Source organism: Aythya fuligula, chromosome 4 (assembly GCF_009819795.1).
Source record: "Aythya fuligula isolate bAytFul2 chromosome 4, bAytFul2.pri, whole genome shotgun sequence".
Classification (NCBI taxonomy): Eukaryota; Metazoa; Chordata; class Aves; order Anseriformes; family Anatidae; genus Aythya; species Aythya fuligula.
In genome coordinates, this window is record NC_045562.1 from 59807078 (window position 1) to 59831556 (window position 24479).

Consider the following 24479-nt stretch of genomic DNA (forward strand, 5'->3'; position numbering starts at 1 on the left):
TGTGTGCTTTATGTCAAAAGATATTATAGATTTAAGACTAACATTTATCAAATATACAATTCTGAATTAAATGCATTCAAGTATGATTTTGCATGAAGTCTGCATCCATTTCTTTCCTGCAAATTATGGCTCATTTCAATTTTTTTACAAATTTAGGTAAGAACCTTTACACTACAGTTGGAATAATAAAATGATCATAAATCCCTTTCATTTTCCTTCCTGATGGAAGTAATATCTCCATGATTGCTGATAGAAATTACAGAAGAGACTGAATTGTTAATACATAAAACCACATATGAATATGTTATAATATTATAGCAGTGTAAAAATATTTCTGTCAGAACAAAAGCCTTCAGGAGCTTTCTGGCCTAGTAATTTAACAACTCATTGCATCTACAGGGAAGTTTGGGAAACAACACATGCATCCAAAGCAGAGGGAAGAAACAGAAATACAAAGAACTAAATGTTTACAACAATAATAGAGTCATTTTCAGTTTCCATTTCAAATTACTTCAAGAAGGGAAAAAAAGAACTATTTTGCAATATTAGAACAGAAATAAACACCTAAAAATCAAAGCTGCATTATAACATTTGTTCTCACAAACATTTCCATATACTAAAGTGAAAACATAAATAAGAGAAACCCCACCTTCCTTCACCTACACTCATTTTTTTCCAAGCACACAAGTCATGAAACTCAACAACAATTTCAACAGCAGAACTCTCACCTAAAGCCTAAAGAAATGTGTCAAATACACATCTTCAATTAAAAGATGGCTAATTTTTTCAAAGCCTATTTAAGCATGTCATGTTGTATTCCATTCACACCACATACTGCAAAGTTACCTTGATATTTATTTAATAATAATAAGTGATTGCGTAGATAAATACAGGAATCAGTATCTGAACTTCATTCCATGTTTACACTACAACATAAATTAGTAGATTCTTACAAATTGCCAATGGGTCAAAACATTAATTTAAAAATCTTGCCAGGAGTAAAACATTATCAAACCAAAGAAGAGAATCAAAACAACAACTCATAACCCAATTTGATATATTTTTTATTTATCACAAAGGATTTCATAGCTTTTTTTTTTTTTTTTTCCTGAGTTTATGTTGCCACCTGTGTTTTCTTTGGGAGAGACATCTCCACAGGCTATGATTTACCAACACTGATTGTCTTGGTTGATCGAGTGTGTACAGCCACAACAGAAACCTCACAAAGTGCTTGTACAGTGCTATGTCACTGGGTGAGAATCTCCATAGACATGCAGCTCATTTAACAAAGGAAACAGAAATGAAATGAAATGAAATGAAATGAAAGAGAGAAAGAGAGAAAGAGAGAAAGAGAGAAAGAGAGAAAGAGAGAGAGAGAGAGAGAGAAAGAGAGAGAGAGAGAGAGAGAGAGAGAGAGAGAGAGAGAGAGAGAGAGAGAGAAGAGAGAGAGAGAGAGAGAGAGAGAGAAAGAGAGAGAGAGAGAAAGAAGAGAGAAAGAAAGAAAGAGAGAGAGAAAGAAAGAAAGAAAGAAAGAAAGAAAGAAAGAAAGAAAGAAAGAAAGAAAGAAAGAAAGAAAGAGAGAAAGAAAGAAAGAAAGAAAGAAAGAAAGAAAGAAAGAAAGAAAGAAAGAAAGAAAGAAGGAAAGAAAGAAAGAAAGAAAAACATAGCATTCTTTCAACAAGACTTGTTAACAGATAGGGGCATGGATGAAGCAGTATTTTGTTTCATGCAAGTATCTGCATCTATCAGATTCTAAAAAAAAAAATAATAAAATTTTGCAAAGTAGTCAATGGAAGTACCCAAAAGATCATTGCTCCTAAATGCATTTTAGCCCTGTCTGAGGCAAAAGACAAAAACCTAATGCATAACAGAGTAACAGATCAGCTCCAAATTTTCAAGAATAGTTATTGGGTTGTGGCTACTTACAGCCTGTATAACTTCGGTGTCCCCAGAAAGAGCAGTTCAGAAAGCAACTGGAGGTTATTTCTGTTTAGGCGCCTTTTGAAAGAAAAAGAAAAAGAAAAAGAAAAGGTTGTGTTAGATTACAAATAAAGTGCTACAGCAATGCAATGCATATACTTTGAGGAGATTCCTGTGCTGTAACAAGCTGATTTTAAAGACCAGAAAGACTATGTAATGCTGGTCCATTAGCGGAGACATGGTCCAGCAGTAAATTCACCATGGACTAATTACATTTTCTGGTTTCCCCAACAGACTGTATTACCTATTTCATTTTATGAAAGATTATTTTGAATTTCTGTAATCAACCACTAATTCAGGACTCTATCCCACATAAATGAGAAAATAAAAAAAATACAAAATCTTCAGAGTAACTTCAGTCCTCCTCCAACTGTGTTCCTCTCAGTATAATGAAGCAAACAAACATTTTGTGACCTTGAAATACTGTTGAAGGGAAAACATAGCAAACACATGAACTTAGTTAAGTAATAAGAGAATAGATCTATATAACCTATTTCAATAACAACAAAAACTGTTACATCCTGATCAAACGAAAGCCAAAAAACTCAGAAAGTCACGACTTATATTTGGCATTACAGGTTTTATTTATTTGTTTTTGGCATATGGTTTTGTCTATAGCTGTAAAATACTCAAAAGTTAAAAAAAAAAAAAAAAAAAGTTGTACAGAAGATACATAAAACACTACAAAAGAAGAATTGGAAATTGGAATTTGAAGATACCTATTTGTCTATTCAGTTTCTCACTGAACATCCTGACCAGGGTTTAAACCTATATAGATTGATGTGACAAGTTCCAAGTCCACTGTAATATAACAATAGGTAACAGAACAACCCCTCTCCAAAACAAATACGTTCCATCTTTATGATTTTTTTAAACACACAGTGCAGATTATTCTTTCTAACATGTATAAATGACAGCCCTGGAGCATACAGTCATACCATTCAAGAATTCAAACTCAAAACAGGTTTTTGTTTTTAAGCAATGCAACACATGTCACCTACCATTCAAGCGAGGCAACATACTGAAAAAACTGTTTCCTCCTAACAACCTCATCACAATCCAAGTTCACAATGCACAGTGCTTTTCAATCCACTACTTCTAGGGTATTCCTGGCCACCAGACCGCACACTGTAGTCTGATATTTATTTTATCCCTTAAGCATTACTTATGTCAATATGTATTTATCAAGACATTCCACAAGGTTAAAAAAAGCTACTGGACAGAAATTATGCAAAATTAAGTTTTAGAATTTCATAAAGTTTCAGAACTTCTTGCTTCTTAGTCTTAGGGATGAATTCAAACAGTCTCTCAGGGCTGATTATTCATACTTAAACCATTGTTCCACATAAGGGCCCTTCCAATTTAAAGGTTTTCCTATATATTCCCTAATGTAGATAGATACACGCTCAAGACTCAGTTTTATTTAGCCACTTGATTTAGTTCACTTAACTATTGTTCCCTTAAACTTCAATGTGACTACTGATGAGACCAAAATAACCTGAGAAAGACTCTTACATACCCACAGGCTTGCTCCCACATTTCAAACAGTGAGAGAGCAATCAGGTTTTTGAGGTCTAGATATTGACAGCAATACAATTTTAATGTCATGTTCCTTTTTGTTAGTCAAGCACCAGAAGTCCTAGTATCTTTAAGCAGAAGAAATTTTAGTCACACACTTTGAAGACTAGAAGAGACTTTTGAGTGAGAGAAACATCCTGAAAAGAAAAGATTATACCACTGGGATAAAGTGAGGTGAGTGAAGATGCATTTTAATAAGAAATAGAAAAAAAGCTTAATCCAACAGCAACAAAAATGTGATCCCACAAATCATATTCCCAAATCAGTAGAAGGAAAGTTTTCAGTATAAAAGAAATATACAACTGTAAAAAGAAGTTAATAAATGCTGGAAAACTTTTGATTTGAACACTGCCTCAGAAAACTGTACCTACGTTTAAAAAAAAAATAAAAATAGTATTTTATTATTTGTAGATCTATTGCATTTTCAAAATAAGGCAATTAAAAAAACAGACACTTTCTTACCTTTAGTAAGTTTTTGTAGAACAGAATTAAAGACAACAAAACTGAAGTAGTAGGAAGAAAACTGTTTCAAAGAAATGATTACATTTCTGATCAGAAAGGAGTATTGAGAACATGACGGAATTCTGACATATTGAACATGAGCAAATGGTTAAATAAAAAGAGAAGTAAAATTCATTCACCCTTTCTCCTTGTTAGATAGTTCAGACTTAATCCTCTAAGGATATGATTACAGATCAAAAAATAAATAAATAAATAAATAATAAAATGGGAAAACTTGTAAAGACTGGGAGGTTAGTCTCTAATCAGAAACTATTAAGGACAAAAATCTGTTCATATTTTTGTAAGGACTCTTTGCTTCAGATACTAAGCAATAATCACTAGCTCTAACTAAAGGTGCAATGAAATCACACATTGTCTGTATGCCCAACATAATACAAAATGGTGATACCATACAATGATGTAACATTAATTGATGGTGTAGTTCTTCAGACAGGCTTGTCTTTCCCTAAATGGCAACAGCAATCTTAAAAGGATATACTCAGCATCACTTGATAAGTATACTTCACAGGCCAAATAATTGTACTAATACATAACTTTCCATACAAGCAGTTAATACCTTAGATCGTGAGTTTCTATTGCTACCTATGGTTCACACGGCCCACGCAACTGAGTATACATAGTTTTAACAAACGATGCACATGCTGCTGTACAGACATTAAAAATCTAAATTATAGGTAGTAAATCAAACTCATGAATTAACCTAACGATAATAGCAGTACATTCATGACTCAAGAGTTTCTACCAACAGAGCTTGGCACTTAGAATTAGTTTCAGCCTGCATTTTTACTTTGCCTTTCATAAAATTAAAACATTTGTTCTTCGAGCACTAAGTGAATTAAGGGGACATGAGTTAAATAAACTACTGACCATTCAGTATTTTGTAGTTTCTACTTTGAATGATCTCATCCCTCTCACTGTAGCTCCTTTTAGGAGCTCAGCTTTCTCTACCAAAAATCTGGATATCCTTTATTACCTGTGCCCAAGAGTACCAAATATTGTTAATTTTTGTGAAGGCGATGAGAGACATTTCATTTTAAGTATGACTTCAAGAAAGAGGCTTCAGCTAAGCCTAACAAGTTATATAAATATATATAAAATATTATATACTAAAAAAAATGCTTTCAATAGGGTGAATTTGTTTTTCTTAAATTTCTTGTAAGTAAATTTTATGACTTTACTGAAACATTTTTTCAAGACTACAATATATGTGTTAAAAAATAAATCAATCTATGAATTCAAACATAAGTGAATGAAAAGGATGTGCAGTGAACCTGGCACACATACACCAGTATGCTGGAACACAGCAGCTTTCATGTATACAGTCAACTATGAAGAGTCTGCAATCTTTGAAATAGAGCCGCATACAAAAAGTCCAGAAAATACATTCCTACTTTAAAACAGATATTGGTTCTCTGATACTGACATTGCCACCTTTTCCTGTGGCACCTTTGGCTCATGCAGACAAATTTAATTTTGTCTGAAATAACAGTGCCTGTCCTCAACATGCAGACATGGAATAAGTGTGAGACAGACATGATTGTCTTTGTCCCCAGAAGTTGAAAACTAAGGTAACCATAGATTTAGCAGAGAGAAGGAAAAAAAAAAAAAAAAAAAAAAAAAAAAAAAAAAAAAAAAACACAGAACATACAAACAGTCATTACAATCTGCAAGAACTACAGGTACTGCAAAGCAAAAATAACCAGAAAATAAAAAATAATCGCTTTTTCTTTCAGCGTGTCAGCACAGACCTCACTGCAGCTTGCTAGCAGACAGCATTTCCCCTGGGACAATGTGAGAAGAGAAATTTCAGTTGCATCAACTGAACTGCTCTCCCAGAACTGGCATTAAGTTCAAGGTATACCACTGAAAAAAGAGTGGTGAAATATTCCATACTGTTCCCTTTCAGTTTCCCAACCAAGCCAGAAAAAAATGGCATTTCTCTAGCAAAGGAGGAGAGTTCAGAAGAGATGAAGTGTTAGTGGCATTAGCAACAGAAAACGTTAGAATCTCTTCTAATATTGCAATACCTTGAACTGTAAAGTCCTTGGGTAGTGTCCAGAAATAAATGGATGAGGGTCTGACATCACATAGTTCTTTCAATGTAACAAAGCTAAGACACAGTTGCAATTAAAATAAATATAATTTCTGTTTCTTCCATTACTGAATCCAGCTTTGAGATGGGGCAAACTGACAGACTGACTCAGACAAATTTTTGAGCTTTTCATGATAAATTTAAGCAAGGTCCACATAATACATAAATTACACAAAATGTTTTAAATACTTCAGTTTAGAGTTTCTAGAGCTCGGTCTTCTAAATATAGTAAGGGCTAGAAAAACCAACTTTGAAGTGAAGTGATGGAAAAAGTGTATGAATATACTCAAAGATATTACAGCTTTCAGAGGAATCAGTTTGAGGACACAGAAGGGGAATCTTTGACAGATGGGCAGGCAAAAATAGTCCTTAAAGAAAGCTTGATACCAATAGGCAGATAAGATGTAGGTACAGACAAGCAACAGGTTACATAGCGAAGCAAACAGTGCAGAAAAAATAAATACATATATATGTAAATGGCTTGATTTAAGGGATGCATGCAGAGCTGTGATTATTATCACTGCCCGTAAGGAAATGATTTACATTTGTTACGAGTTCTAGAGAATAAGCTATCCTTGCAGAAATGGCAACGTAACTGGGTTTTACTTGTCTTCTGCATGGAGCCAGAGGATGTGTCGGTAGATGACAGAGTTAGAGGCAGAGAAAGTTTTGGGGAGAACATTTTAAGCTCCCAGTGACAGTATCCCAACCCAGCGTAGTCTGGTCATCCCATCCATCCATTCTGTTGTCACTCTAAGTTTTCTTGCCACAGTAACCAATCTACTATTAATCACGCAGAGGTAGGAAGGAAGAGGTGGGGAAAAAAAATATTAATTTCACTGTTTGCAGTTTAATTTTCTGCAATTACTACAATTCACAAGCATGCCTGTATTTGTTTTTGAGACTTGTTAGTACTTTACAGTGGATTCACTGCAAGTTGCAGTGAATTGACTTCATACAGTCAGAGAAGCCCTCATCTTTTCCCATGTAGCCTTGTCTTTATTCTATTCCATTCTTGTTCCGAGATGACCTTCATAACAGGGGACCTCAGGAGGTCCCAATCTCCTGCTCAAAGCAGGGTCAGTTATGAGATCAAGACAAGTTGCTTAGGGCTTCATCCAGTACAGTCTGAAAAGCCTTCAAGGACAGATGGCACAGCCTCTTTGGGCAACTGGTTTGTTCCAGAACATAACTGTCCTTACAGTGAAAAAGTCTTCCCCTTCTACCTAGTCATAATCTCACCTTTCAATTTATGCTTGTCTCACCACATTGATGAGCCTGGCTCCAGCTTATTGATAACTTTCTCACAAGTAATTGAAAGCTGTTATTTTGTCCCCTACAAGTTGTCTTCTTCAGCCTAGATAAGCCCAGATAAAATACTATCAGCTGGTTTTAGTTCCAGTAAATGCAGTTCTAACTGTAGGTCCCCAAGAAAGCAGAAGCCTTCAAAGCTAACTTAAGAACTGATCTAAGTTAAGAGCAGTTCCAAGTAAATTATAATTCAACTGTACTCTTTAATTAGAAACAGTCAGTCCCACTGGGTGCATAGATGCTGAGAGCCCTCTGAAACTCCACATATAAGGCACAAATATATTTTATTCTACATCCATTGCTTCAGGAATGATAGAAGGCTTCCAACTCACACAAAGTTAATGATAGCAGAAGCCATTATTCTTCATTCCTCCTCTGAAGTTCGCTGAGAAGTAAATAATGCTTTCTGTGCATAGTAACACACAGTACAGTATAGCTTAGAAACTCAAAGAAGCACATCCACACCTATTGTTTGATTGTCATTCATTGTTTGATAGCAGTGTTTGAAGACATTATCATCACACCACTTAAAAATAACACATAACACCTTTTTGTTGAAGCTCATTTGCAAAATATTCATATCCTTTAAAAACACACAGACAAAATTTTCATTAAAGATCAATTTAATATGAAATGACATGTCAAAAATTGCTGTCAAAAAATACCCCATTAAAGTGTGAAAAAGCATGATCCAGGGAACTACAGGCTGATCAGCCTTGAGGCTGGAAAACTGAGCAGAGAGGAACTTCATGAAGCTCAACAAAAGGGAAATGCAGAGTCCTACAACTGAGGAAGAATAACCCTATGCAATAGCAAACACTGGAGAAATACTACTTGGAACACAGCTTTATAGAGAAAGGTCCAGGGTGAACGGGAGATCAAAGGAGCCAGCAGTGTGCCATCATGACAAAGGAGGCCATGAGCATCCTGTACTGTACAAAGAATAATGCTGCCAGTAGGTCAAGATGGGATTCTTTCCCTCTGCTCAGCTCTGGTTAGACAGCTAGAGTACTGTGCCCAGTTCTGGACTCACTGTTACAAGAGACGTGGACATACTGGAGCAAGTCTTGCAAAGGGCTGCAAAGATGAGTATTCAGGGTGAAGGTTTCCCACCAGTTACAAGGAGAAAGGTTGAAAGAGGTGGAGTTGTTTAGCCTAGGGAGAAAAAGGTTCAAAGGGATCTTAACGTGTATAAATACAACGTGTATATGTACCTCATGGACTTCCTTCCCTAGTATGAAAGACCGAATGAAACTCTTCTCAGTGGTGCCCAGTGAAAGGGCAACAGACAATTGACACAAATCAAAACAGGAAGTTACATTTAAACATAAGGAAAACCTGTCTAAGAGCATGGTTAAACACTGGAATGGATTTCCCAGTGATGTTGAAGATTATCCATCATTGGAGACATTTGAAACCCAACTGGAGACAGCCGTCAGCCACCTGCCCTGGCTGACTTTGCTTTATGTGGTGTCATTGGACTTGATAAGCTCCCATAAAATTTTCAATTTTGTGATTCTTTGAGACCCATTGGATTTTATTCTACTTTGAGAAATGGTGATTTTCCATTCTCAATTTTGACATACAAATTAATGTATGATAATTAAAGGACAGATGCTGAGTAAGTCAACTATATGGGAGAGTAAGAATAAAGGTACCAAAGGTCAGTACCATGTTTCAGGCTTGTTCCCCCCTCTCCGATAGGGAAAGCTGTTTCCTATAATAACCAGTTGCTGGGAGGTCACAACAGTCCATCAGAGATGGTTGTAGCCATTGCCAAACTGCTTCTCACTCTGCATCCAGATCTGTCCTGACCATTATCATCCTGACTGATTAAGCAGAAATGGCGGTGCAGCAAGAATATCAGAGTGACTGGCAAGATATATCTGAAGACTCATTATTTAGACCAGAACTGCTTGTTACTCCAGAACATTTAGTCTTGATAGAGGGAAAAAATCTCCTTAACAACTAGGGCACAAATCCTACCCCAGACATGACTGTCCTCATCTGGGAAATGGGGAAAAAAATCAAGTACATTTATTATAACAACACTTCACTGTAGTAAAGACCCAGGGAAGCATGCAAAATAACTCGAGCACTAACTCGACCATATCAATTGAATGAATTGCCTTTTATTTTAAAGTTTGTAAAACACCTTACCAAACCTCAGCATTTGGGGCTGCTCAGATACTACAGAAAATTTTTCCAAAGCCAAGAAATTTTTCTAAAGTTATTTTGTAATGGACATATACTCAACAGAAGGAAACAAATTAGAAGACTTCCATAAAGTAATATGGGATCAAGTATCAGATGAAGCAAGGATGATCAGACAACAGAAAGGGTATCCAAGAGGAAAAAAAAAAAAAAAAAAAAAAAAAAAAAAGAGGAATGGTGTTGGATTGGGGGATATGATCTATTTTGGGCGGACTGTTTAGAAAGCAGACAAGTGCCTACGAATGGTCTAGAAGGGCTTGTAACTGTGTTTCTGGTACCAAGTCAGCACAGTAAGTTTTCATTCAAGTATTCTGTGTAGCACCTGTACAGGCATCCTGCCAAACTAAACTCAGACAGCCTGGTGTGTTTTAATTAAGAGAGGAGTTGCTACATTGTATTAGGCTATTGTTAAAAACAAGCCACCCCAATATGCTACAAACTATCAAGGAAAATAACACCATTCTTATGATTTCGTTTTCATCCAGCCTCTTCAGATTAAATGAAGTAATATAACAGTATGAGTCACTGAAGTAACAGTCCTGCAGCCAAATTCCTCATGCCTTTTGGAGTTTAACTGTAAAATTCCAGGTGAAACTGTGGCTTCCACAATTAAAGTAAGGAGCATTTTAGATGCCCTCCAAAATATACTATATTAAAAGGTAATATACTGTCAAAAGTTAATTTTTACCCATTGCCATCTACTATTAAATCTGTTTTTGTAGTTATTTAACTTGATCTGGGAAGTGAAATGTATTGTTTTAAGTTTAATATCAGCACTTCTGTAGCATCAGTTTAAAATATATTATGACCACAAAACACTATTTGAAAGAAAAACATTGATAAAACAGTTCTATAGAATCATGTTTGGTTTCAACATTTTGCAACAGTGCAAATTACTCATTTCGGAGGAAGCAAGAAAGAAGAGCATCCAGCAAACAATGTGACAAAGGATGAGCACAAAACAGATGTGGGAAAAATAAACAGCCTTCCTGCCCTGGAATTTGTAAAAAGGTCTGCAAAGAGCAAACAGGACTTCTCACTGCAATTTGACTTCTAGACCTATAAAAGGAGTCCCATGAGAAACTACACTCAAATGAGTAAAATATACTAAAAATAATAATGAAAGTTTACCAGGCTTTCAAAAGAAGAACATGGCTCTTGGACTGAAAAGTTTTATCAGATATTTTGTTATATAGCTGCATTTTAATTGCAGAATAAGCTGATTTTTAAAACACTATTAGAACCGTGCTTCTCTTTTAAAATATCATCTTCAAATATAGCCTTTGCCTATTTTCTGATTTACCAGACGTTTTTTCTAGAAAAGATATTTGAAGTTGTTTTGACAAAAGTCTGCTAATATATTATAATTACTGTAGGTTTTGTTGTTTTTTTTTTTTTTTTTTTTTTTTAAAAAAAAAAAAAAAAACTATAAATACAGGTGCCCCAGTATAATTCTTGTAAGATGGTCTCACATTCCTTTGGTAAGTGATTAGCACCGCAGGCTTCACAGCCTCCTCCCTGTTCTAAAATGAGGAATGCACTATGCATTGCCCTTAAACTATGTAGGATTAACAAAGAGAAGGATTTTTCACATCCGTGATTAACAAGGAATAACTGTTCACCCCCTTCAGGGCTGTTCAAAAACATATTCTCTACCTGAACTCATTATTCTTCCGCTACCTATACCTTTAGGTGTGTATTATTAACCCTTTCAATGCTCATATTTCCAGACCAAAGTCAGACAGGTGCTTAAGTATCAATGGTTCAAAGGGGAGAAAATCATAACAACAGACTTCAAAACAAGTTTATGTATAAAATTCCCAAGTTTCAGGCAGCACAACACAGACCTTCCCAATGGTGGCAGTCAGATTCTGTTCACAATGTACCTCAAATGAAAAAATTACTCTCAGGCTTCAGGAATGAACTTGCACACTAACATGAAGAACAGGGATCAGTGAGAAAAACTGGAGACACCTTTACACACCTGTGCTAAGGACCCATTCTAACAGCTCAGTACAACATCAATTCAGATGACAACTCTGCTGCTTATACAAAATAAGGTCTTCATGCCAAAAAAGCTGCTTTTCTTGAGACTACATATCTAGTCATGCACAAAAAAAGATGAAGTAATTCATTAATTGGCTATTTTTATTTTATTTTATTTTTTTTTTTTTTTACCAATGATAGTAATGAACAGTAGCCGTGACTCAACTACTAAAAACACTTTTCATGGTGGATCCCAAATTCCACATAAACCTTTAAACTTCATATCTAAACCTATGTAAATTAGAAAAAATACAATTTTGCTTCATGGTTAAAAAGTAAGTATTTTTTATGATGTTGTTTTGCAATGTTTGGCATTTTTTCCAGAAGTCCCAGCTCCTGAGCTTTGATCATATAGATACAGAAGTATAGAAGTGATTTTTTTTTTTTTTTTGAGTGGGGGAGTAGAGGATTGAGGGGTGTAACATTTCTGTTCTGCAACTGAAAGGGTTGAAACTGCTATACTCTAGCAGTTCACTTCCCTCCAAAGGAAAGTTCAAAACAAGATTAAATATTCTACGATTAATTTATTGACAGAGATCACATTCCAAGAAAATTAAAAATCATTCTTTTAAGAGTTACTAGCTTTCCTACTTGGAACTCAAGTCTTATGGATGGAGCTTCTCAAATACTTGGAATGAAAACACGATCTCATGCCACACCAATAGATAATAAAAAGTTAGTACACAGGTTTATTTTAAGCTCAAGAGAGCATGTTTTATTCCATTACATACAGTCAATCTTTTGTTTGAGAAACATCAGCAGTGCTATGAGAGGTCACAATAGTTAGTTTCATGTCATGCAGTATTATCGAGTGTTGGTGGAGCAGTATTATTCCTGCTTCCTAAGAAAGAACTTACATGAAATAGACTCCTAGACTAGACAAAAGGAAGCGTACTAGTTTATCCAGTCCATTTTGAAGCAGCTGCTAATTCCCTTCATAGTTTTCTAGGTCTGGTGGGCTGTGTTGCCCAAGACAAACTGTATTTGTTTTTATTCTAGATGAAAAAAAAGTTATTTCTTAGTTCATCCTGCTACACTTGCTTTTGTAAGATGAGATGCTCTGTAAAACACCGCATGTTTCAGAGATCATAAAAACTCAGAAGTGAGTTTTTCATTTAAAAATTCAAAAACTGCTAATACAGCATGCATTTAACACATTTATCAGAGACTAGGGTAAGCTAAAAATCCTTTAATATGACCCATATTGTCCCATATGACTGGAAAGATGGATTTCTGTGTATGATCCAGAAGCTGCAAACAGCAGTTTTATACATAGATTTGAATATGGAAAAGAAATCTGAATAGTACTTCACTTTGTTTACTAAGTGGAAAATATTTCTCCTTAAGAACATATAATTGAAATACATACCTCTATTTCTGTGCTGTGACACAATCTACAAGTTTCAAATCATTCACCCTTAGATGAACAAAACTAAGAGCTTTCAATACTACTGACTCAAGTACTCAGGTGTACACTCCTCAGTTAATTCTCCCCTTCAGAAGTTTTAATAGCTTGCTTTAATGCATTTGTCAAGATGTGGCCCCCAATATGTAACAAGTACAGGCAATTCCTCAGTTCTGCTGTTTTAGAATTGTGCTGTAAAAAGTTCAAAAAAAGTGTATGAACTATAACAAAGTATTTAATTCTTGAAATCTCTTTCTCCATCATTCAGTTATACATTTTAAGCAGCATGAAAATAGACAATATATAAGGCTTTCAGTTTAAAAGCTATTTCAAGTATCAACATGAATTCAACCCTTACAGCATTCTTGTCTTCAACTAAGGATTTCAGCTGAGTCACACCATAAAACTCAGGGGGGCTGGTTTTCTTGGGGAAATAAGTATTTAGCTCAGGTACTAGATCAGAGACTGCAGTTCTACAACCTCTGAGTAACATTTTGCCTCTCTATACTAGCTTTCAGCAGAAGTAGGTGAATTTTAGCGTTGGTTTAGTTTTTTGTTTGGTTTTGCTTGGATGGGTTTTGTTGTTTTTAATTCTAAAGAATAGAATTTGTAGATTTATTAAGACAAAAAATGGACTTTAGAAGTTCTATTAATTCAAGTATCAAAAGTGTGATGGCTTGGCCTGGAAACATTTTAGGCCACACAAGCAACCTTTCTCAGCAGAGTTATCAGCAGGACTACTCATGCAAACCAAGCTATTCATGTGGTAAATGTCTGCAGAATCAGACTCCAAATTAGCATTTTAGGGACATATTTCTTCCTCAATGGAAGATTCTCAAGTACAGGAAGAAAAAATCACAGTAGTTTTCAAACTATTGCTGTAAACTCTTCCTGTTCTGACACCTTCTGTATGTTCAGCATAGCCTTACAGTGATCATAAAATTTTTACCTAGCATTTGAGACATCAGTTATTAGAAAAAACTTACCGTTAAAAATAATTTTCTTATCAGCCAAAAAAATTGCCCCTAAATGAAAAGCTCTGCTATAGAATCAAGTAAATAGTCCATTTACCCTCATAATCTGTCTATATTAAATTCTTTTTACTCCAGAAATACAAGTAAATTTTAGACAAGCAGCTCTTAACAAAACCAGTTCATAGCCTATAGCAACTGTCTTCAAGCTTTTATTTCCCTCCAGGTGACAATAGCTTGTAAAAACACTGGGATACTACAAGAGTAGCTGCTACACCACAGAAGGTGGTGTTCTTGGCAGTAAATGATAAGTTTTTAAAAAGTCAGTTTAAAGTCGTGTCCAGTGGTGGTATTAGACTGAAAATTACCACTTTCTAAAAACTATCTTCATTGTTCAAACTATTATAAACATCACACAAGATGACACCTTTGAAAAAGAAGAAACAAGTGTTTAACTTGAGCATTAACAACATTCTTGTAAGAATGATAGTGAAGAGATTGCCTCCCATAAAAATCAGTAGTCTCTAGACTTTCTTAAACAATATAAAAAATCTCTAGACTGTGTCCATTGTGCCTTCCTTCCACAAAACGAAACCTAACACATGGTGGTGGTCTATCTAAGATTGGTTCAGGCAACGTAACAGATCAGACCCTGAGCCTTTATGAGACCTGTCATGTACTGAACTATTTAAGGACCATTGAAAAGTGACCCTACTCATATGAACACAAGCACATAATCACAGAATGGCTTGGGTTAGAAGAAACCTTAAAGACCATCTAGTTCCAATCCTCCTGCCACAGGCAGGGACACCACCCAATAGATCTGGTTGTTCTGGCTCAGGGACTCATCTAACCTGGTCTTGAACACTTCCAGGGATGGGGCATCCACAGCATCTCTGGGCAACCTGTTCCAGTGCCTCACCACCCTCTGAGAAGAATTTCTTCCTAAATAATAATACAGGTTGGTGGTTGATAGAGAAAGTTTTGCAAATGCTAAATACATAAACTTGATAGTAATTAATCCAATAGTTTTTGACACTGCTTCAGGATGTACAGAAAGGTACAAGCTATCCCATTCACTGGGAAATAGGTTATCTATATAGAAGTTTAAAGAGGCTTGTTTCAACAGATGCTGAGAACATCTACACAACACAATAGACCATTTGATTCAGCCATTCAAGGAACAGGCTGCAAAGAGACGTATTCAGGGCAGACTTGCTAGCTCAGAGCTCAAGCAGTGTTGTACCAAATTGGTTGGGAGAAAAACTAGTAGCCCTTAAGCACTGAGATAATACTGCCAGAGATTATACTTAAGGGAATACTGTAAAGTATACACATCTGACTGAAGAGTTTTTAGAGAGCATCCAACTGAAAGGCTTATAGCAAGATTACATTCATCTTAACCTAGGTCTCTTCAAAACTCAATTTCTACAGACCGAAGAACTAGCTGATTAAGTTGCTAGTTTCCATCTTTTACTCCCTCCCAGTCCTTATGTAGCAGGCACTAACTACTACATGATCATTTATTGCTAACTGAAAATAACAGCAGTGCTGCTGTAGTAACAATCACCTGTCACAGAAGTATTTATTGTGGTTGTAGTTTCCATTACACTTCTACAACCACAGTGGTGTGACATTCTTGTTACGGAGAATACTAGGTCTAAATAGCTTTGTGTACATAGTATTACAGATCTAGTATACTACAGATTTATTGTTTCTCCTGTAGTTTGAGTAACATTTCTAACCACCTAAGAGGTATACATAGCTTCAAACGAATTGTATCTTCAGTAGCTTCCTTTTGAAGAAAAGGATGAGAGTTTTTTCTCCTAGGGATATAATTTTACAGAGTGTTCCAGGTCTCCAATTCCCACTTCAGTTAAAAGATTAAGTTATTCAGCATTTTGCACGATGAGAGCTTCAAATGGGTATTCACAGCAAGTGAATCACTGACCAACCAAACGGTTCTTTGAAATTCAGAGTAACAAATGATTTTGTCACTGAAATTACAGTAAAAAATACCAAAAACACACAAGTAGCACCACTTAATCTAGAGATAAATATATTCTAACATAAGAAATGCATTACTTGTAAACAGTTTTATAAATTAAATCAAGTTCATGTAAGATCCAGTAAAATTCTTACACTGTCCATTGGCACACCAAAAGAACTTCATCAGGTATTGACAGTAGCTTGGCAGATTACACTTAGAGTGGAAATGTGGCATCCTACACCTACACATATATAAACAACTTCAGAGTGCTTGCGATTTACTGTATCAAAGAAAATAATTGAAGTATCCGCAAGCTCACTGAGAAATCCTTCTGAATTTCAGAATCCCAAGGAGATGAATTGGCTGTCAGATAACATTGTGTCTTCATCAGATGGACTTGGCAGTTGTAAACAAGAGGAATTTTCTCAGCTTTTCCTCACAAATATGAAATATTTGCTCTTAGCCAACAGCTGGGATGGTTTAAAGACATCCTGCATATATATTCAAGCTACAAGTCACCCACACACCTAACACTGACTGAATTTCAGCAAATTAAGAAACACGAAAACTGACAATTACTGGAGCACAGAAAATCCTGAAGACAAAGCAGAATTTAACTTCTTAGGTCTAAAATTGACTGAACTTCCAAATGTCAGTTTACTTGCTGAAGTGTGAATGAAAATAACCCAAAAAAGTAACTGTAATTATTAGAATTTTTCTTCTGAACTAGTATCACATAACTGTAAGATATCTATTGTTTTCCAAATATTTTACATACTTATCAAGAAAATGCAACAAAAAAAAATCTAATAGCAAGATGTGAACACTTCAGACAAGAAAGTTTTAATTAATGAAGTTCAATTTTTTTTTTTTTTTAGTATTGCAGTACTGTATTCAACATCAGAAATCTTATAATTAAATTAATTTTAACACATCATATTATGAAGATTTCTTGGAAGTATTCATAATCATGTAACAAGAACTTGCTTCAAAATAATCACAAAATAAAACGGATTATATACCGTTTTAAAACTTAGCAAGTATTTTGTATCTCAGTATCAAACCACATTCATAGTGAAAGCACAACTTTTTTAGTGTTTATTAATGTTTCATGTATGTGTACTTACTCTTGCAATATGAACTACACTGCTGTTTAATTATTTAGTTAGACCTTATAAACTAAATTTAGGAATGTGTATATATTATTCCAATATACATCTCAGCAGGAAAAGCTGCACTAAATCCCTATGCTTTGTACTAAGTTTAAAACACATTGTAAAAAACATTGCATTAAGTCTGTTTTAATATAGCTTTGAAAATTCTGACTATGCATTTCTCAGAGCAGTCTCATTTAAGATTATTAAAAAAAGGCTTCAGAACATAACAGCACTTTCAATTTCTAGGTCAAAAGTTAGTTTATTTAAAAAAGATTTCAGAAATATAATTATACAGTGGTGGTTACTAAATTTCTTGAAAAGCTTTGTCTATATTTACATGAAACAATTTTTTTGTTTGTTTTAAACATACAGCAACTGTAGATCCAGAGCACAACTATAATTAGACAGAATGTTTAGGCCAGTGATGCTTTTCAATGGAGTCAAGTAGAAATACCTTTCTGAAGTTAAGGCACCAGTGATTGAGAGGCTAAACAAGACCTCAGAGGCATGCGTAAAGAAAAGGTGACAATGAAAATGGAGCAACAAAGATGCCTGATAATGAAGACACCACTCTCAAGTTCTACACGAATATACATTAATAAAGTAGTTCCCATAGATTTTTCTAGCTCAAACTATATTCAACTACCAGCATCTGGCTTTTAATGAGATGGATTTTGTAATACAAATCATACAGTATATTTTCAAAAAGACTTTCATTTGAGAAAACATGGCAAAATAAGAAAACACATACTGAAAACTAATTCCCAAACCTGCTTAGCTTTCTTTACTAGTCTCTTATTCATTTGCTATTTATATGTCCCACTGCAACAAAGCGGGTGTTTACACTTCAGCTTCACTAGCCAAAACCCTTGTCTTCCCAGCTCCATCCTCTTTCCCCACAGGACTCTTTTCTTTTTTAAAAAAAAAAAAAAAAAAAAAAAAGGACAAATCCAATTCATTTCAGAAAGTTCACAGTCCATATTTTTCTTAAGTCTTTGTAAAAGCTTAATTCAAAAACCAGCATAGATTTCAACTGTTGCTTTCATACTGCATGTATTAAGACTAACCTTCACAACTAGCATTAACTTCCAACAGGACATCATATAAAACACTCAGCATCTTCAAGACAAGCATCTCGTGTGATATACAAGGAAACAGGCTTTTGTAGGTGTATTCACATTTGAAAAACTCCTTTGTGTTCAAGGGAAAAACATTTCATAGCATTCAAACTCTTCCCTGAATGACAATTGCAGTTTACACTTCAAATCTGAACTACTCATTCAAGCTCCCCCCCACACACAGTCTGAGAATTTTTTTTACTGCTCTCATGTCTTGATAAGGATAAAGATGTCTCAAGTTAGAAAAAACAAACAGAAAACCATAGGCCTGAGTGCATTAACACATAACTGATTTGACAGGAAGTTATTTTTCTCATACATTTAGAATTAAAAATACTTACAGCCTCTCCAGTTCTTTTAAATCCTGGAATGCTCCTCTCTCGATAGTGCTAATCTTGTTCTCCATGAGCTGACTGAAACGTAGAAGTTTTTGTATGTAAGTTTCAATAATGCAACAAGTGATGTTGGAGCAAAGAGTAGCTATTTAAAGACAACCTCATCTTCATTAAAACACTACAACAGTTATTCTGAAGTGACATCCAATTTAACCTCCTGGACTCCTGTCATCCAACACTTTAGATGACATCATATACCCAAAAAGACAAAAAATCTTAAAGTAGACAGAAATAGATATTACATTTACTCAAAGAGTCCCAAGTTAAAAGGTTACACATCTTGCATATATGCTGTGCTCATACACGCACATACATTATCACTCTTCGGCAAGCTTTAAGATTCCAGTTGAATAGTATGAAAGCAAAACTAGTCTCACATGAGAACAACACAAAAATACAGAACAGTAGTGTTTAGAAAAAAATATCAGTGAAAGACTGCACTGAAACTGTAACCATAACAATAGTTTAACAAAAAATTAAAAGTTACTACAGCATGATATTCTGTTTAAGAAGGAAAAAGTATACAACTACTTGGTCAAATAAAATAGCCTTAACAAATAAGTTATGTAAATCATGTAGTATTTTAAATGTGATATTAGTTAAACTATCTCCCCCAAAGCACACAGATTTTGAAAAGCTTCATAATGCTTACAAAAGCATTTACAAAAAGAATCCAAATTATTTCTTGATCAAATTTACTGTTAAAGCGTTTTCTTTTTGCCCAGAAACTAAAAAGTAATAGTCAACAGCTAAGACTTGCTTTTTATCAATTAAATGAATAACTTTTTACCTCTTTAATGAATTCCCTTACACTTCAGCTTGAGCATTCCTATTTTCAATGTGAACTATAAGTTTACTAAGCTTAAACTGAAGTCATTCCAACAGTTACTCAGGAAGTTTTAACAACTCTTTTTTTGTAATCTACATGCCAAATTAAAATCTCCATTTATTTTACAACCTCAGGTAGAGATTTAAAAGAAATATAAACAAGATGACACTAAAGTCATTTGCTAACTTATTTATATTGGTCTATAACATAGAGGAGAGGATGTAAATTCAGATGCAGTAGCATAAAAGTTAAAGCAATAGATAACCTAGCCAACTTATAAACTGAAAGATTTAATATTTTTAAATATTATTTTAAACTGAAAGATTCAATATTTTTAAAACATAATCTGAAGCTGCACGTCCTAAAATGGATCAGTGACAGAATGGGAAAACTTACAGAACTCGAAGGTGCCTTAGACCAGCAAAGTCGGTCTTGGTGATTCTGGTGATGTTATTTCCATTAAGATCCCTAAGAAGAATAATTCAGAAGTAGCAAAATTAAAACATTAAGAAATTGTTTTCTTTTAAGTTATATTGTTTGCTTTCAAAGGCACAGCATTTTTTGGAACTGCAAGACGTAAGCAATCCCGGTGAACCAATCGTTCCTGCAACTACCACTGCACAAGTTCCAGATTTCCAAGTGCCTGAATGAAGGTTTATCTCAAAAGTAGTAGTTTCAAACTTTGTAATAAGAAACCCTCACAAAGTCAGTTCTGCCTGCCATTATATAGCTCACATTTATCTTTAACAACATAGAACAGCCAAAAATTGTCTGAACATCGGTTATGACTGCAGTTGGAAAACCACTAAGGCTACTATAGGGACACGACAGTACGTTAGGTTGGCTGATAAGAGTTACAAGAACTGAACAAGTGACAGAAATCAAGACCATTTTCTATGTTTTTAACAACTTTCAGCTTTCACAGTATTCCTATAGAGGCAGAAGAGGTCTTTACTTTCTGTAGCAAACATTAGCTTTCAAACAAGCACAAGATTGTTGCAGGGTAAATACTTGGAAAGATGATTTTACAGAAACTGAACTCCTCACAGCACAGGAAGCTGGATTAACTGCAGAACATAAGGCATGGCAACAGAAAACTGCATTTAGGCCCTAGCATTTCTGTTCACATTTCAGCACTACTTTCTTCTGTAGAGTTGAGTGTCCATCTCCCCCCTCCTTTTTTTTTTTTCTTTTTTTTTTTTAATATTTTAGGTCAAGATATAAACTTCCCTCAATTGCAATCACTGCAAGTAAAACCGACTTCAATTCCTGAGGTAAGCCATTAGGAAGTGGTATCACATGGAAACTACCCTAACAATTACAGCTCATTTCCAATGCATTTGTGGAAAAAGTCACTTTTTTTGGTGTTTATATCACACGCGGCCAGAATGCCGTAGGGAAACCACACCAGTCCCAGCAGAAAGCAGTGGCCCTGGTGCTCTCCCGGTGTGGAATTCATCACTTGAGATGTGTTCATACTCCAACATTTAAATGACTTAAAGGTTAATAATGTGCTCATCTCTTCTCCTCCTCAGCCCCTCCTGATACCAGAGAGCACCGCCTGCGTGCCAGCTCTCCCTCACGCATGGAAAATACCCTCATCGGAGGACACTGAGCAGTCTCAAAAAGGGGTCGGGAGGACTGAGGGGGTCGTAGCTGAAGCTCAGCTCGACGCTGTGTGAGAGGAAGTGGGGCTACAGCACCCAAACACACCCTCGCCCACTGGCAGAGCACCGCCGGGTTTCGGCTCTGCGACCCCCCCGGGGCCCGCCCGCGCAGCGCCGAGGCCCGGCCTCGGGGAAAAAAGCCCCAAGAGCCCAGCTGGACGGGAAACGGGGGCCCTCAGGATATGGGGAGATGTTCAAGAGGGTGTGTAAGGGTGGTCGTTCCCCCCAGGATGAAAGGCGGCGTGCCGGGAGCCGCGTCCACCTCCCTCCTGTCCCCGCGCATCGCGGCGAAAGAGGCGGTGGAAGGGGACGGAGCCACCACCCCCCCGCACCCAGGGCGGCCGGCGGGACCCCGAAGCGGCCCCGGGGGCCACCTCTGCCCCCGTGGTCTCGGGGGACCCGCGGAGGAGGGCTGGCTCGGGTTACTTACAGCCTCTCGGTGTTGCGGGGGATGTTCCTCGGGACGCCGCGCAACGCCAGCCCGTGACAGTCCACGGTACTCCCCGAGCAGGAGCACTGCGCCGGGCACGGCTGCGGCGCCACATCGCCCGCCATGGCCAGCAGCAGCCCCAGGGCCAGGGTGAGCTTCCCCCAGCCGCACATCATCACCGCCCGCTGCCGCCCGGCCGGGGCCCGCCGGCCTCGGCCCCGGGGAGGCGCGGGGCGCGCCGCCCTCCTCCTCCTCCTCTTCTTCCTCCTCCTCCTCGCCGCGGGGACCGCTCGGGCAACTTTCAGGGTGCGGAGAAAGCGGAGTCCTCTCTATCCAAAGCTAAGCCAAGAAAACAAGCCCGGCAAAGTGGGGTGGGTGGCAGCGATTCGCTGCTGAAGGCAACTTGGCTAGGAGGGGGCCGGAGCGGGGCCCTCCCTCGCTGGCCCGTCGGGTGGCGGGGAGAGGCGAGGCGGCGCTCGGAGCTCCTCTTCACACGCTCCCGGCGCAGGCGAAGCAAAGCCACGGGCTGGGGCTACGGCGGACTTGAGCTGGCTCCTTCTCGTCCCTTGCAAAGCCGTGACTCCCCCCCGAGCCCCCGGCTAGAGGCCGCGGAGCCCGGTCGGCGCAAGAGGCGCGCTCCCTGCGCTCCGCTCGGCTCCCACGCGTGTCCCCCCACAGCCCCACGGGGGGCGGCGGCGGGGCTAACACGGCGCACACACCGCCTTGCCAGAGGCGCCTCAGCAAATCATACCCCTCTCGCAGGCATTCATCAAACTGTCTCACGGAAGGAGGAGGGAGGGAAAAAAAAAAAAAGTCAAACACACGAGATGATGTCGGGCTTGGCTTTCCACCCCCCGCGCCCCCCTCCTGCCGTAAGCTCCCAAGCCAAGTTTAGCAGGAAAGGGCTGGTCCTAAAGCACGATAATAATAAGCAGCTCGAGAAGTGATTCGTTGCCCTGCTGGAAGGGAGTTCATCCACGACCTTCTCCTCGGTGACAGATCACAGCGGTAGATCCTCCTGTGATCCCGGGAGCACGGCAGACGGCCCGGCGGCGCGGCACTCCGCTCCCCGCGGTCTCCCGGATACCGCGGCTCAGCTGCGGCAAAGGCACCTGATGGGAAAGGTGGGAACCGCTCGGTCCTTCCAGGTGAGGCCGCTTCAGCAGCTCCCGGGCTGGCCGCAGGCTAAGGAGCAACTTTCCTCCTCTCCCCGAGCGCCTCAGGAAGGCTTCGCTCCCCTTCCTTCCCCCGCCGCACCTGAGCTGGGGGGTGCTGGTACCGAGCAGCCCGGCCCCTCGGCTCTCTGGCACCGGGGAAAACGGCGGAGAAACCGGAGCAGGGAGGCGGCACGCCGGCTCCTTCCCTCACACCCCGAGCCTCGCCGCTGGAACAATAGGATGACACCGCCGCCCGCAGGCCGGCTCTCCTCCTCGCCGCAAGGTGCCCGCCGAAAGTGCTCCGGAGCAGCGGCACCTCGCCGAGAGCTTCCCCCCCGCGTCTGCCTCCTCCTCCGCCTCGCCCCGCTCCCACGGAGCCGGGAGCGCCCCACGCGCCGCCCTATATAGGGGCTGTGGGGCCGCGCCTCCCCGGCCCCGCCCGCAGCGCCCCGCGCCGCGCTCACTGGCTACGCCGCCGCCCGCCCCGGCCCGGCGAGAGATGGAGGTGGGGGGAGAGAAAATAACAAGGGGGGGGGCCTCCGGGCGACGCCAACAATGAATGAAAGTTGGGCGAGCAAGAGGGAGGCGGCGGCGCGGGGGGAGGCAGCACCCCCCCGGGGAGCGCGGTGGCGGCGGTGCTTTCCCCCCCCCCGCCCCGGAGCTCCGGAGTTGGTGTGCAGAGTTTCGCCCCGGCCTCCGGGGGGGGAGAGGAGGGAGCAGGCTGGGGGCCGCCGCGATGCTCGCCTGGGTTTTGCCCCGAAAGGGAAGCCGGGGGGGGGGGGGTGAGGGGGGGGGGGGCAGGCTGCGACGTCGCCTGCTGCACTTGTAAATATCCCCGGCGGCTCGCCGAGGGTCTCGTTTTAACTGTGTTGTGCAGCAGTCGCTAAAGAGGGAGAGGGAGAGAGGGGGGTTTCTTGGCGTTTTCTTCAGTTGCAGGCTTAGTGTGAAACACAGCAGAATCTCCCGCAAATTATTTTCGAAAATAAAATGGGCAAGTGTCACTCCATACATTAAAATATGTTGAGTAGCGACATCAACACTGCTGTGCTCGTTTAAAAAACACCTTCCATCTCAAAAAGTTGTATTATAAATACACCCAGCGTTCCAGCTAAATTCTCCTGGAGCGTTGTTTATTGTCATTGCATCTTCAGCATCCTTAGGAAAATATTAAATGAAGCAGGCTCCTAAGTAAATTCTATTTGTTTTCAGTTTTCCCTGCTTGTGAATGCGGTTCTATGCGATTTATAACAGCTCCTGAGACCCGAGTAATAGGTGAAAGTGATTTGTCTTTCATAGATGGCAACCCCCAGCAGCGATGACTAAGCCTTCAGCAAGGTGTAGTTTGTAAATGCTCAAGGGAGCCCATAGCTTCTTCCATATGGCTGGGTCCAGCTGAGTCTCTTCATCCCTGGGGTCTCTGCTGCACAAGAGGCTTACTCTTGCTTTTTGCTTGTTACCAAGAGGACAAATTCTCTTCCCAGAAACGCTATCCTAGGTCAAAGTTAATCTGCTGAACTGGTAGTCAGCAAAGTTACTCCTGACTTCTCTTGCACCAAATGTGCACCAAAATGAAAATAGTTAAAAACATATGTATCTACTAAAAACTGCTTATTTTTC

General features: G+C 38.8%; 1 protein-coding gene across 14 annotated transcripts in view; it reads right to left on the reverse strand.

The window, feature by feature from the left end:
* Positions 1–23211, reverse strand: part of SLIT2 (slit guidance ligand 2) — a 259333-nt gene extending 236122 nt beyond the window's left edge. For all 14 annotated transcript variants that reach the window (XM_032187221.1, XM_032187217.1, XM_032187213.1 and 11 more), the window contains exons 1-4: positions 21706–23211; positions 20005–20076; positions 18726–18797; positions 1927–1998 (exon numbers count right to left, since the gene is read on the reverse strand). In XM_032187221.1, the coding sequence (XP_032043112.1) occupies positions 1927–1998; positions 18726–18797; positions 20005–20076; positions 21706–21881 (392 nt within the window). In that variant the 5' untranslated portion in view covers positions 21882–23211. The remainder of the gene's footprint in view (positions 1–1926; positions 1999–18725; positions 18798–20004; positions 20077–21705) is intronic.
* Between the last annotated feature and the right edge of the window lie 1268 nt (positions 23212–24479).